Source organism: Malaclemys terrapin, chromosome 2, assembly GCF_027887155.1.
Source record: "Malaclemys terrapin pileata isolate rMalTer1 chromosome 2, rMalTer1.hap1, whole genome shotgun sequence".
In the NCBI taxonomy this organism is placed as follows: Eukaryota; Metazoa; Chordata; order Testudines; family Emydidae; genus Malaclemys; species Malaclemys terrapin.
The window spans coordinates 164828540-164844604 of NC_071506.1; the positions used below are offsets into that span (position 1 = coordinate 164828540).

General features: G+C 41.3%; 1 protein-coding gene across 12 annotated transcripts in view; it reads right to left on the minus strand.

The window, feature by feature from the left end:
- Nucleotides 1–16065, minus strand: part of TERT (telomerase reverse transcriptase) — a 132180-nt gene that overhangs the window by 60025 nt on the left and 56090 nt on the right. For 10 of the 12 annotated variants that reach the window (XM_054018283.1, XM_054018279.1, XM_054018276.1 and 7 more), the window contains exons 8-10: nt 7141–7226; nt 5426–5539; nt 1825–1896 (exon numbers count right to left, since the gene is read on the minus strand). In XM_054018283.1, coding sequence (XP_053874258.1) covers nt 1825–1896; nt 5426–5539; nt 7141–7226 — 272 coding nt within the window. Of the gene's footprint in view, nt 1–1824; nt 3996–5425; nt 5540–7140; nt 7227–16065 lie in introns of all 12 variants that reach the window. The other 2 variants (XR_008443836.1, XM_054018284.1) reach the window with 2 other exon arrangements.

Sequence of the window (16065 nt, forward strand, 5' to 3'; positions counted from 1 at the left end):
TTGGTCGTGTGGACGGGTGCAGGGTTAAATCGACCTAACGCTGCTAAATTCGACCTAAACTCGTAGTGTAGACCAGGGCTAAGAGAGACTCTGTCCCTCTCGCTCGCTATTGCAGTCCGCCCAACATGGAGGTGCAGGGCTTTGGGGTGTTTGGAGGTCGGCATGAGGCAGGCTCTGTTCCCTCACACAGAGCATAATGTATCAGCCTGCCTGCTTAGTTGTTCCCACTATTGTTAGTGAATTGTTCCCATTCTTAAGTGAATTCCCACAGGAGCATAAAGCAGGTATAAAAGTTTTAACACTCATTTACATTGTCAGAGTGGTGTAAAGGACAGTATGGCCTTATAAATGTTTATGGTGCTTTAATGATTAGAACTGGTCGGAATTTTTGGATTGAAAAATTTTCCTATCAAAATGTGCTCCATGAACTGTTTGCTACTGACCATCTGAAGATGGTCAGTAGCCAGTATAAATTGTGAGTTTGGTTCCCCAGCCCCCACTTTCTCTTCATTGCCTATGATGTAACACTGAGCATATGGCTGCATATATTTGTTTACTAATAACTAGAAATAAAGGAACAAAGCTACATTATTATTAGACAAAGGGGGTTTGGGGATTTCCTCCAATGCTCCCCACTCCCATTCTCCATCCACAGTATTGTAGTTTAAATAAATAACCAAAATAATCGAAACTGGCGTGATTAAATTGCATTATTTTGACATATACAATATGCAGAATTTTAAAGCATTATATGCAAAATTTTTATTTTTTGGTGCAGAATTCCCCCTTCCACACACCCCGTCCTTCCCCCCGCGGAGTAAAACAAGGGGTGTTTACAGCACATTAGTGGTATGACTTATTTCACTAGTGCCTCAACCAGCACTTAGAGAGGCTCAAGTTCATTTCTTCTAATTGATACTGGACACCACCAGGTTTCAAACCCCTCAAAATGTCTAACTGGCCACAAAGAGCAAGATATAGCTGATTGCATTAAGAACATTAAAATACAACTTCAAGACTTTTCCCATTGGACTTGCAAAAAGGCATTTGGCACCTTCTCCCCCTCAGCTATTTATGCTGCTTTCATCTCCATGGTATCTGGGTGCCTCTCTTGGCACCCAACAGAAGAATATAACTCTGAAGAATTTTAAATAATTGTTCTTTGAGTCCTTTCAAGGAAGTTTCATATTGGACATCTTTGTTGCCACCAGGGAGGCCAGGAGTATTTTCAGATACTCACCCAAGCTCATTCAGATCAGAGAATGTTTAGTGCTGATAGACCATCTAAGAGTCAAAGCCTTTCCCCCAGAATTGAAGATAGCAGTCATGACTGCTTAGTATGGACTTTTTATTAATATATCCAGAACAGCTTTTAAAGACTGAGAGAAAATGATCAAATAGACAATGGTCAGCTGCTCCGGCCCAATCCACCTTAACAACTGCAGCATGAAGCCCCATCAACATCAGCAGGTAGAAAGGGGCTTTAAACTAGGGACAGTAGGGGTCCTAGCTGGGGCAGACATATACTATTTTGATACTGGCTGGTGTCCAAGTACTTAACTATAGGATTGTTGCCAGTCAAATACAACAGAGCATGGACTCAAACAGTGATCTACCATGACACTCACCTTTCCAGAACAGGAAGTTTAAACATTTTCTTGAAAAAAACAAACAAAAAAACAAACAAAACCTTCAAATTTATTTTATTTTATCAGAACCTAAATATTAATCAATGAACAAAATATATATGCTTCTATACAGGAGGTAATGCAAACAAAATGTACGAATGCTTATTATTTTAAACTTGGGTCTTTAACAGCATACCTCAGAAAAGTTTTCGCTAGTGTTAAGTGAGGTGTAAGTAGCAAAAAGTCATCAATTAACCGTATCAGCACTCTGGAATTAAAAAAAAAAAAGTTAAAACAAATTTATGTTTAATTTGGAAATATTCTTTTCTTCTATGTTGTTCCTAAAGTGGATGGCTGTGGACTAGTGTACTTATTCAGTTTTTATTCACAAAAAGAAAGAGAGCAATAAGATCTCCAAATTGCCTACATAAAATTTCAATGAGAATTTTCCCCATTCTTACATTGTTTCCCCAAGTGTTTGTCTACGCTTCAGACACTACAGAGGGATAGCTGCAGCTCTGCAGTTGTAGTACCACAATGTTGACACTTGCTACAGCAATGGAAGGGTTTTTCCATCACTGTAGTAAACCCACTCCCTCAAGAGGCAGTAGCCAAGTCAATGGAAGAATTTCTTTTGTCAGTCTAGTGGTGTCTATACTGGGGCTTAGGTAGGCTTAGCTATATCTCTCCAGGGTGTGAATTTTTCACTCCCCTGTACGACGTAGCTAGGTTGACCTAAGTTTTAGTTGCAACTAGGCCTAAGTGTACAAACATACACACACACACACACACTTTTAATTAGCTATTTTTTCCTATAATGAACTTTAATTAGTGAACTTGGGAACTAAAGCATATCTGTATTGTAGTCTGCCATAATGCAGGGTCACATACAGGTAGCTGGAACAGAATTTCATATATGACCATAGCAACTTACTTCTCATGGCCACAGAAAAGCACAAATTAAGACTGACTGACCAGTTTAGGCATGTTTATCTTCTGCCTGTTCTGTAATTTCCTGCAGACAGAGGATTTCAGATTTCCAAGGCTGTCAATCCAGTACTAAATTGCATCATTAAAAAGGCTGAGATTTTCAAATTCAGTGGAAATCTGACACCCTAACACTTTCAGATTACTTTGAAAATCTCAGCCAAAGGGCCAGATTTTTAAAGGTATTTATATGCCTAGAGATGCAGATTGGTGCACAGTGGGATCTTGAAAAGCACCTAGGCGCTTAACTCCCAGTTCTCACTCAATCAATACATAAATCTTTAACTACTTATTGGCATTTTAATTAACCTACAGGGGGCCCTGTAAGATTTAAGGAGGCTTGTGCAGTGGGTATTGGCAAGTTACTAATACTTGTGGAGAATGGGTATGGGTAGAAGTCTACTAGCCTCCTCACTTCTGTGCCATTGAAGTAGGCATCCTAATATTTAACAATGGGCTGATGCAGTTACCCAGGTGGAGTGATACTCCTGCGCGTCTCTTAAGATTCACAGGAGAAAAGAATCCACAGGGAGATTATGGAGGCTAGATGGCAGGGGCAAACCTAAGGGAGCTCAGATATACCCCAATGATGACCCATGTCCCTAATTTGGCTCATTAGGGATTCAATGATCCTGTTATGGGTCAGCTGGGCTGAGTAGCTTATTAAGGCCAGGAGTGAAGGACCCCTAAACAAATAAGACTCCTGAACTGTGGGGTTTCCACCAAAGAGCCTCCCCTAAAGATCACAGGGTAAAATGTGTGTTAGGAGGCCACTCAAAGGCCACTCTAAGATTCAGGAGGGGGTGGACCATGACCCTGCTATGGTTTATTGTAGGAACTCACAAACCTCCTAAAACCCACAGCAAGTTTGTGGCCCTGATAAGCATTTTAAGACTAGCAGGTGTTGGTGTATGTGCATGGGTGTGGGAGGGCAGTAAATCTCTTTACATTCATGGAGGCTAGGATTTCAGGAAGCCCTCAAAGAGCCTCCTAAATCTCACATGTGGGTGATGGGCTACAAGCCTCCCAGGACTGATCATGCCAGGTAACCATAATGCTTGTGGGAAGAGACTGGGGGACATCTTACAATCCTCCTAAACCTGTAGCGTTGGTGAGTATCTGGCAAATTTCCTAAGACTCAGAGAGTTGATATACTTACCAAGGCAGAGCCTCCTAAGATCCACAGGAGCTGGGCTCCCTTCATAAGGACTTTGAAGGACGTAATATTGAAGCTCCCTTCCTGCAGACCTCAAGAAGGGAATGGGGGTGTGGAACAAAGACGCTAAGGAAATTCCTGCACAAACTTTCATTATGGTGGAGTTAAGGCTGCAGGCATATTGCAGTGGTTTGAATGGGTATCAATTTCCAAGAATGAGAACACTGATATTAAAAACAACAGAGTTAGAAACCCAGGAAAATTCAGAAATAAGATTAAATTTAGAGAAACCCCAAACTTTGGAAAGTATGGAAATTCAGTTGAGGCAGTCAAACTATGTTCACTCTGTCCCTACAGTGAGGCCCTCAGAAAACCAGAAACTCATATGATTTTACCTATCCACAATAAACAGTTTCATTTTATCAGTGACCACAAGAACTAAAATGCCTTAGTATTAATGGTATAGTAGTTGGGCCATTTTATGGATTTGGTTCTCCTCATAAATAGTAGACAAAAGAATTTTACAAATTCCTGATTAGACAAATAACATATTTAAGGAAATTAATTTGTAAGGGCTTGGTCCTGTGAGACACCAAGAATACTTAACATGCAGCAAGGTCAGGGCCTAAGATTCCTTGGGGAGGTCAATTATTTAAGTGTCAGAGACATACCTAATATATCCCCTATATACTAGTCTCATATCCATAGATAAAGAAATTAGAGCTGTTACATGAAAACAGCAAAAATTAGCTTGCTGCCAAATCATCTTAATTAGTATCTCAACCATGCATGAAAAATTATGAAACCAAATGTGTGGTGCTTGTCTAGAATATTGTATATGCAAATAATGGAAAATGGCAGGGTGGAATCTCAACGTACAGCACAGTGAAAGAAGTTTAGCTATCTCTAAGGTAAATTTCAAGGCTTTCAAAAGACAGTTTCCTAGAAGTTTAGCTTTTATTGAACTCCCTAAATTTCTGCAATTTTATATATTTAAACTCTAATGTTTTTGTAAGGTAAATTCCCAACCCCTTTGTACCATATCATGAAGCTCCACACAATTGCAGTGTGATCAACGAAACTAGTGAAGAACCTGCTATAAACTGGCATGGTATTCAAGGACTCCAATAAAGATTTTAATTACTCTGAATTAGTGTGTTTGAACATCCTTACTGTGTTTTATTCGAATCTATAATTTTATGCAGCTTTTAGGGGAGACAGGTTAGAATTCCTTATCTGAAACACGCAAGACATTTTGGATAGAGTAACTATATTAAAGATGTGATGCACTTTGGGATCTAAACTGCCATATAACAGCTAGGTATTTGTATTATTATTGGCCATTAGATTTCACAATTCCTTGAGAATTGATGATTTTCTCCCAAAACAATGGATCTTTGTTGCTTTGAAATGGGACTAACACTTAAAGCAGCATTGTAGGTAAAGCACTGGGAGAAGCTCAGAAAAAAATAAACTTTTTATATAGTAAAAAAAAAAGTTTAATTGGCATATCCTATTTTATAATGTACAGTATTTGTTATGCCACTACCGCAAAGATTTCTCAAATCTAACAGAAAGTCTGAAAAGAAATATGCAAAGTCATAGCACCATAGAAGTAATAAACTGAAGTATAAAAAAAGAAAAATTACCCTACCCATCTCGCTGTATTCCACAGAATAATTTGTTTTCCATGTCTCCATAGCATAAACTGCAAAGCAGAGTTGATAAAATGGAGCCCTGCGGAATTCCACAACTCTGTAAGTAGTACCTAGTAAATAAGCAGAATGTAAATTAGAACTAGCAACAGGAAACTTCAGTTAGCCATGAGAGGTTTATTTACAATTTTTATAATCATACGAAAAGGTAAGCAATATATCCAAGAAACAAATATGCTTAATATTAGACACCATTTCTCTTATGTCACCTTCTATAGCCACAAAATTTATTTTTTCAGACAAATAAAATGTGACAATATAAATATTTAGAAATATAGAGGATGACAGAAACCTTTATAACAACTATTGAGTAACGTCTGAACACTATCTAGACTTCTTGGAGCAACTGTTAACTAAAAAGTGAAAGGACTTGAAATCCACACTAACAAGTTACTGGTTATTTTAGGAAATGTAGGGATGTGTAGAGAAGTAATTAGTTCTCTTAAAACATTTTTCATTGCTTAAAAATATTTTTATAATAATTATTATCAATGCTTCTCTGAACAAATGCTGCATGTTCAATACTATATTTAAAAAAAGACAGTGATACCTTGGTTAATTAAAACAAATTTTAGAAAAGAAATTTTCATTCCAGTTTAGAAAGAAAACTCAAATTCCAAACAAACTTTGTAAGTATTATAAAATTAAAATACATAAGATGTTAAGCTCTTGCTAAAAAGTCTGAAAATTGTAATAGTACCATTTTTAAAAAGAAAATATATAACCAAACGTTGCAATTTTCAATTCCCACCACTAAAATCATGATGTATGTCCATACCAATGATAAATTAAACTCATTTAAAATTATATAACTTAAATTATTTATTGAACAAATTCATGGCCATTCTGTATGAAAACAGAAGACAACATTAAATTCATTCACTTCAATCAACTTCTGTCTCACAGTATCACCCTGCATAGTTTCCTTAGGCCTTGTCTACACTGCAAGGAAAAGTTGATCTAATTTGAGTTACATGAATAGCATAACTCAAGTTGAGGTAGCTTAGATCTACTTACCACGGGATCAATACTACGTGATGTCGACGGGAGATGCTCTCCCGTCAACTCCCCTTACTCTTCTCAATCCAGAATACAGGAGTTGACAGGAGAGCAATGTCTGTTGATTTAGCGGGTCTTCACGACCTGCTAAATCGACCGCCGATGCATCAACCGCAGCGCCCTTCTAAACAAGCCCAACTTAAAAAGAAGGAAAGTAATTTTTGCACATTAGAGAACTGAAATAAGATTAGTAAAACTGTATTGATGTTGCTTTCTTCCTAGTAGCCACTATGAATCTCCAAAATCTTATAAAGCTTTTTTGATCTCTTTCCTTTGCAATTTATTCACTTATTTTTAACTGTAAGTGGTTTCTGACTTACAGGAAACAGCAAGATGTTTTAAAAATGTGTATATTTTCATTTGAAAGAAACAGAATTTATTATGTGAATAAAAAGTTTCCACTCCAAGACAATTCATGCTTTTATAGATTCTAACCTAAATTAAATGACAACTGCATTTCAAAGTAAGGTCAAGTAACATATCCCATCTAATAAAAGCTAGTTAAGAAGGTTACATCCTTAGTGCCAATTGAAAGATTTTCGGTTGACAGAGCAGAATACCAGAGATTGATGTTATTTTTCATAAACTCATTTACCTGCCCTCAATCTCCAAGATGTTGTTATGGATCATTTGCAGAAAAAAAGCAAACAGGCTGGAGCTTGTTTCATTTAAAGAAAGGCTCTAAAAAAATAAGAAAAGGAAAAGATGTTGTCCTAATTAATAAGGAAGAACAAGTTGAAAAGATGCATCTTTGACCTTAAGCATATTTTAGTCTCGATTTAAAGTATCAAAAACTCAATAAAACCAACATTTTAGATTCTGTATTTAAAAATGTACTACACACAAACACATTTGGAAACAGATCAGAATTCACCATTTGTGCAACATTTGCATTTTTAGCAAAGAGGCAATTTTCTCAAAATGGTGAGAGGTGGCGAGAAAGCCAGGTAAAAATGTCTAACTGTGATTTTAAAATGCATACAGTGACTTATTACAATAAAATGTGATATATAACATCCTAGTAACTTCACTGTTTTACACATGATCATTTATAATATTCTATAGCATACTACCAGAATCTGTCATCCTCTTCACGTTCTGCATCTGGGTCTGTCTGCATGTGGATTTTTTTAATCTTCCAGGAATGCTGCAAAGGGGTGAGCTGAGGTTTGCCTGATATTTATGGGCAGTCCTTTTCTTTTAATAATATAAACAAAACCTTCATATAGTGATAGCAACAAGGCACACCACACCAAGCCAAAACTTCAAAATTATGCAAATTGAAAGTTAAGGGAAAGGCATCCTGAATACATTGACATTTTCACATAGTCCAGAACACCCCAACACCCCATGAGGCTTTCATTGCTACCAATCAAATAAAAAAAAGGAATACTGAGAGCACTCCTTAACAGGGGGACATCAGTAGCATTAAGACAAAATAACTTCCTAAATGCGTGGACAGGGTAACAATCAGATGCACTGATCTTTTGATACAAAAGTATACAAGATCACAGTTAACTTTTTGCATGACAGTACAAGTCTAAATGTTGGGAATACATATGGCTTCTTGGTATGTATAAAGATACTCCTTAGGAAATTCTGCACCACTGCACAACGCAGAATTTTGCAAAATTAACATTGTGCACACAGATTTCAAAGTAGCAGCCATGTTAGTCTGTATCCGCAAAAAGAACAGGAGTACTTGTGGCACCTTAGAGACTAACAAATTTATTTCAGCATAAGCTTTCATGGGCTACAGCTCACTTCTTCAGATGCATAGAGTGGAACACACAGACAGAAGATATTTAGACCTTAACAGCAGGATTGTCTGGCTATGTGGACTCTCTCCTCAGGCCCTACGCTACCAGCACTCCCAGCTATCTTCGAGACACCACTGACTTCCTGAGGAAACTACAATCCCTCGGTGATCTTCCAGAAAACACCATCCTGGCCACTATGGATGTAGAATCCCTCTACACCAACATTCCACACAAAGATGGACTACAAGCCATCAGGAATAGCATCCCCGATACCATCACGGCAAACCTGGTGACTGAACTTTGTGACTTTGTCCTCACCCACAACTATTTCACATTTGGGGACAATATATACCTTCAAGTCAGCGGCACTGCTATGGGTACCCGCATGGCCCCACAGTAAGCCAACATCTTTATGGCTGACTTAGAACAACGCTTCCTTAGCTCTCGTCCCCTAAAGCCCCTACTCTACTTGCGCTACATGATGATATCTTCATCATCTGGACCCATGGAAAAGAAGCCCTCGATGAATTCCACCATGATTTTAACAATTTCCATCCCACCATCAACCTCAGCCTAGACCAATCCACACAAGCGGTCCATTTCCTAGACACTACTGTGCTAATAAGCGATGGTCACATAAACACCACCCTATACTGGAAACCCACTGACCGCTATACTTACCTACATGCCTCCAGCTTCCATCCAGGACACACCACACAATCCATTGTCTACAGCCAAGCTCTAAGATACAATTGCATTTGCTCCAATCCCTCAGACAGAGATAAACACCTACAAGATCTCTATCAAGCATTCTTAAAACTACAATACCCACCTGCTGAAGTGAAAAAACAGATTGACAGAGCCAGAAGAGTATCCAGAAGCCATCTACTACAGGACAGGCCCAACAAAGAAAATAACAGAACGCCACTAGCCACCACCTTCAGCCCCCAACTGAAACCTCTCCAGCGCATCATCAAAGATCTACAACATATCCTGAAAGATGATCACTCACTCTCACAGATCTTGGGAGACAGACCAGTCCTCACTTACAGACAGCTTCCCAACCTTAAACAAATACTCACCAGCAGCCGCACACCATACAACAAAAACACTAACCCAGGAACCTATCCTTGCAACAAAGCCCGATACCAGTTCTGTCCACATATCTATTCAAGTGACACCATCATAGGACCTAACCACATCAGCCACACCATCAGGGGCTCGTTCACCTGCACATCTACCAACGTGATATATGCCATCATGTGCCAGCAATGCCCCTCTGCCATGTACATTGGCCAAACTGAACAGTCTGTACGCAAAAGAATAAATGGACACAAATCTGACATCAGGAATCATAACATTCAAAAACCAGTGGGAGAACATTTCAACCACTCTAACACTGGTCTACAATTTTTGAGAAGTCGTCTGCTTCAGAGATAAAATGTGCTATTTATTATGTATTCTGATGTGCTGAATTCAAATATGACAATTAAAACAACTGATCGGCTACTGTTTCTAAGATATTTAAGTTTTTACATTTTATGTCTATGTATACTGTGTAGATAGTAAAGTTTTAATCACAAATTGTAAACCTAGGTCTTTTCATGTGTTTATGGTTGCTTTAAATGATAATATTTCACCTGTCCTGTTTATATAACACTTTAAAAATCAGCAAAAGGGTTATATAAATAAATTTATTATGAAACAAAAGGCAAAAAACTATTATGTACATAGTTTAGTCCTATTCACAGTCCACTTTTTCTTCTTTGACACACCTTTCCCAACTGGAGGCACCATGCAGAAGTAACAATTGCTGGTATGATCTGTTGGCTCTCTCCAAATCATTGGCACTGCAAAAGGCATAGATTTCCTTTTCCTGTTCAACCACTGGCAAAGATTTGTTGCACAAGTGTTGCAGCATATGTGTGGGGCCCACCTCTTGTCCTGATCTCCAATTTTGCAGCCAAAACAAAGGTGATAGGCTTTCTTAACCATAGTGGTTATACTGCGCTTTTGTGATGCAAAAGTTACTTCACCACAAACATAGCAGAAGTTATCTGCACTGTTCACACAAGTACGAGGCATCTCTGCTCACTTTGGCTAAACTGAAATGTGTCCCTTTGCAAAATCAAACACTGACAAATAAGAGAGCACGACACTGTATGATTTCTAGAGCTGATATAGGGCAATTTGTTCAGCAGAGTGATGTAAGCTTCGTTATGATTGCATCATCCATGACTTCTAGGAATAACATGATGCAATTCATACCATGTATGACGCAATACCAGCTTCAGATTGCATCATTCATTGTTTTGCCTAAAAAGCAAGTACTGTCCAAACCCAGTCATAGATTTATTCATAGATCCAGTCAAAGATGTATTTTAGTCATTTCTGGTTTAAATTGAGATCCCTTCCCTTTATAACTCACTTATCCTCCGCCATTCCCAAGTCAAGGGTCGTATATACTGACCCAATAGCGTATCTTGAAAACTAGAGCCAATCAACAATTTTAAGCATCATTTTCGTTCTCAGTGACCCAGAATTAGTAAAGTTTGACTACATTTATTTCAGAAGCATTTTGGCTGTAGAGCAGTGTAATCACTCAGTGACAGACTTGAAGGTGTCAATTTTGCAACAAAAAAACTTCAAAAACAGACTCCAAAGAGAGATTGCTGAACTTGAATTAATATGCAAATTAGACACAATTAACTTAGGTCTAAACAGAGACTGGGAATGGTTGGGTCATTACACTAAATGAATTTTCCCCCCCATGTTAAGTTCTCCTCATACCTTCTATGGGTCATCTCGATTATCACTTCAAAGTTTTTTCTTCTGCTGCTACTGATAGCTCATCTCAATTGATTGGCCTCTTACAATTGGTATGCATACTTCCACCTTCTCATGTTCTCTGTATGTATAAATATCTTCTGTCTGTGTGTTCCACTCTATGCATCTGAAGAAGTGAGCTGTAGCTCACGAAAGCTTATGCTGAAATAAATTTGTTAGTCTCTAAGGTGCCACAAGTACTCCTGTTTTCATTGTGCACACAGAATTTCCTTTCTCCCACAGAAATGGGCTGCAGTGCTGCTGGCCACCACTAGGGGCCACTGGACCCAGCAGAGCCCAGCTCGCACATAGACACTGACGGGGGAGGGAACTAGTGGGTTCCTGACAGCTGCAGTTCCCAGCATGCCCTGAGGGAAAGCCTGGGACCAAGCATCAGGCTGTTTCTCCCTCTGGATCCCTGGGCTCAGGGAGGGGAGAGGGGTCTGGGCTGGGAGGGCCACAGCTGGGGTCTGGGAGGGAGGAGGTGCAGGTATTTGGACAAGGGGGGCCCCGCGGCTGGGCTGGGGGTGTGGGTTTCTGACCAAGGGAGGGCCCCGCAGACATAATTGTTGACAGGTATTTTGAAATAAATTACCAAAATAATTGAAACCGGTATGATTATGTGGTGTTATTTTGACAAATAAAATTTGCGGAATTTTAAAATATTGTGTGCAGAATTTTTAATTTTTTGGCGCAGAATGCCTCCAGGAATAATAAGAGATGGAAGCAAAAGCCTGATGAGGTGTGTTGCTGGCAATGTGCAAATGACAAAGAATGCCAGTGACTTTTTCCTTAACTTCTGATTTTCACGCTTTTAAGGTTTTGGGTTGGCAGGGTACAAACTTAAATGTCACAAAATGAAGTTTTTATTTGTATTAATTTACTAATTCTTTTTATACAGTATTGGTGTACCTTGGTAGATAGCTCCCCAAGGTTAGGGAGGAGAGGGGGGAGTTTGAAAGCAGAAGAGGAGTCCCTGGGAGCAAGGAGGGCTGGGAGCAGCAGGAGAGCTGGGAGTGGAGTGTGGAGGATTGGAACCAAAAGGAAACTGGGGAGAATAGAGGTTGGAAGAAAGGAGAAGGATGCAGGGGGCTAGAGAGCTTAGGGCAGGAGAGGGAAAGGATTGGGCATCTGGTACAACTGGGGATTGGGAAGCTGGAAAGAGGAATGTCAAGGAGTGGGGGGGAAAGAGTTTCTCTCTGTTTGTCTCTATTGTGTGTGCCAGAAGTTGTAAATATTGCATCCTCTGAATTCTACGCAGTCAATAGTTCATCATGTAAACCCCTACACGTAGCACTATGTTGACATGGGTTGCTTCCTAAGCAAAATAAAATCATCGTACCTTTAATGCCACACTTTCAAAGAACATTATTCTTAAAAATTACAACAGAGAAAAACATAAAATTGGTATTTTTGTAAACTATAGATATATAGTAATCTACATCAGAGGTTTACTGTAGAATTTCCATGTATATAAAAGTGATACATTAGAGATCCTACATCAAAAAACAACCATTTTTAATTTCAAAATATTTTAAATACATCACATCCCTAAAAATTCCAATTGCACAGAAAATTAAGTCCCTGAACACTCTATTTTGTATGTTTTTTCTGACATAAAATATTTAGCATATTTCCAATCTTTTCCAGTTATTCTCTGGTATACAACCTGAACTATGGCTTTGCTATCACTCTACCATAATTCTGTAGTTTAATGTATGCTTCAGGTAACCAGAGCAGAGGATGGCCACCTATACATACATTTATAAGTCTGAAGGGGGAAAAAATACTTCCCTCTACCACAAAAAATTGCTTTATGTTATCCTTGTGCATGGCTGCCAATTATGAGTTCCATGTTCTATTTCAGGAGTCGGCAACCTTTCAGAAGTGGTGTGCCGAGTCTTCATTTATTCACTCTAATTTAAGGTTTCGCATGCTGGTAATACATTTTAACGTTTTTAGAAGGTCTTCTCTATAAGTCTATAAACTATTGTTGTATGTAAACAAGTTTTTTAAAATGTTTAAGAAGCTTTAATTTCAAATTAAATTAAAATGCAGATCTTATCAGTTTAGTGCAGTGGTTCTTAACCTGGGGTGCATGCACCCCCTGTGGCAGGGCTGGTGCAAGGATATTTTGCGCCCTAGGCGAAACTTCCACCTCCCCCTCCCCCTTGCACATCGGTTCATTGAGGGGCAAATCCCAACAAGCCTTTATAGACCCCAGGGGCCAGCCGTGCCCAGGGGCTGCTCCCCAGACCAGGTTCCCCCTTCCCGCCTCCTGAACTCCCCTGGAGGATACACAGCGCCCCCACGAGCCCTCCCCACCCCACCCCGGTGGCCCCTGCCCCGAGTCCACTCACTGGCTTTGCCGGGCTTGGGCCACTACAGCAGCTCAGCAGGGAGAAGCCACTTTCCGGAGGCACCGGAGAGCCAGAGTGTCCTGCTTGCGGCAGCAGCAAGCCCCAGCCATGGAGGAGCTTGCGCGGTGCAGAGGGGCAGCAGCCCTGCAAAGGCAGCGGCGGCGCCATTAGCGGGGAGCAGTCGTGCCCCCCCACCCCTCCTGCCTAGGCTGCGGCCCGGTGCCCCTCCTGGGGGCTCCTGCAGGCTGCAGCGGATACATGCGGATGCATGCAGGCGTGAGCCCCCATGTGCCCCCGGCTCCCCCCTCACCTAGGGTTACCATATTTCAACAATCAAAAGAGAGGACAGGGCAGGAGAGCCCTGCCCCCATCCACTCCCTCCCACTTCCTACCCCCTGACTGCCCCCCTCAGAATCCCCAACCCCCCCCCGCTCCTTGTCCCCTGACTGCTCCCTCCTAGGACCCCTGCCCCTAACTGCCTCCCAGAACCCCACCCCCTACCTAAGCCTCCCTGTTCCTGGTCCCCTGACTGCCCCCTCCTGAGACTCCCCCACCCTAACTGCCCCCCTAGGACCCTACCCCCTACCTGTCCCCTGACTGCCCCGACCCTTATCCACACCCCCAGACAGACCCCCGGGACTCCCACGCCCCATCCAACCACTCCCCACCCTCTGACAGGATCCCCAGAACTCCCGACCCTTCCAACCCTCCCCCTGCTCCCTGGCTGCCCCCCAGGACTCCCCTTACCATGTCCATGCCGGTCAGACACTTGCTCCACATGGAGGCAAAACATGCTACTGGGCTGCCGCGTGCACAGCCCCTCCCCCACAGAGTGCTGAGGCAGCGGGAGGGGGGAGCTCCAGGAGGGGCAGCGGCAGCTCACACTTCCGGGAGCTGCAAAACCCAAGTGCAGTGAGGGGAGTGCCGGGGGGCACGCCTGCCCAGGCTGCGGCTCCCAGCCACCTGCAGCGGATGCATGCAGCAGATACATGCAGGCGGTGGTCCCCGTGCGCTCCCTGGCTCCCCACTCTCCCAGGAGCCGCAGAACCCAAGCGCGGTGAGTGGGGAGCCAGGGGGCGCGCCTGCCACCGCGGCCCCGCTCAGCCTCCTGCCGGCCTGGGGTTCCGTTCACTCAGCCGGCAGCGGACTGAGTGGGGCCGGTGGCCAGGACCCTGGCTGGCAGCCGTGTGCCAGGCAAAATCGGCTCATGCGTGCCGTAGGTTGCCGACCCCTATTCTATTTGACAATGATACAATTTTGATGAACAAAAATCAATGGAAGGAGTTGCACAAGAATACATAAAAGAAGAATATGACTCTCTATTTACCTTATAATTTCAAATTATGCTGGAAAGGAACTTTTCAGCTAGTTTCAACGTGTCCTCTAAACTTGCAGGCATAAATCCAAATAAGGTAATTCAGTAACTAGTGGTCTGTAATGTAAGTTTAGAGGCTGCAGCACAAAGTTTGGTTTAGAACAGTGAAATGTATAGTGTAATTGGTTAAAAACAGTTTTGAATTCATTTAAGAGTGAAAAATATTTAAACTTCGAACAAACTAATATCATCGTTTGGAAAAAAAACAAAAACAATTAAAAAGTAAAATTAGTTTTGTTGCTTAGCATTCTGTAATTTTTCATTTCTCATAACAAACACAACTCAGGTCTGGCCATCTAAGGATAGGCTATCACACTTTTTTCCACTGATCAAAAGGTAGGTTCCAAGAATTCCTCTTGAAGATTTTTATTCTTTGTTCTGTCAGTTCTCTCTACTAGAACATGGATGGTACAGGCAGAGTGAGCCCTGAAAAAGAGCATCTTTCAGATATTGCATGCAAGCACTTTTGTCCATCAGGGATCTAAACCATTTGCCCTGAGAGGGCAGGAAGTGTCACGCTGTCTGGAGTGGCTCACGACAGAGTGCCAACCTCAGGGCAGACTGTCAAAAAGCAGGGGAGAAACTCCAAATTGGCTGTATATTCTGTAATTAGATTTCACCGACCCAGTAACAAGTGAGAACTCCTAAAGCACTATAACAGTCTTACCATGGAGTCGCAGACAGTCCCTTTGGGTATTACAGTCTATCTTGACACCCAGGCAAGCTGGACTATGTGATAGATGGTCACTTTACACCAAAAATCACAACAATATCCAGATTACTCTCAGTGTCAAAGGACCAGTCATTTATCGCAGGTCAATTGTATTCAGCTCTCAAACCAAAGGCAACACCTGTAGCCAATCCTGTAATAAACTACCTAAAGATTTATTAATTAAGAAAAGAAATGAGAGTTATTTACAAGGTTAAAACAGGAAACACACACACGCACAAGTGAGTTACAGTCTAAGAATATAATATGGAGCTGCTTATTGTAGAAGCCTGTATGTCCTTTAGGGGGATCTTTGCACTTCAGAGTCCAGATAGCATAAAAATCTCAGTATCTCCTTGTCAGGGATTTTTATCGCTTTCACCCCAAATTCCAAGCCAATGGGATAAGTTCATGTGCAGGTCTCCCCTCCAGGGAGGGAGTGAGGAATGCAATCAGTCTCTGTCCTCTGATGGAACACAATGCCTCATTT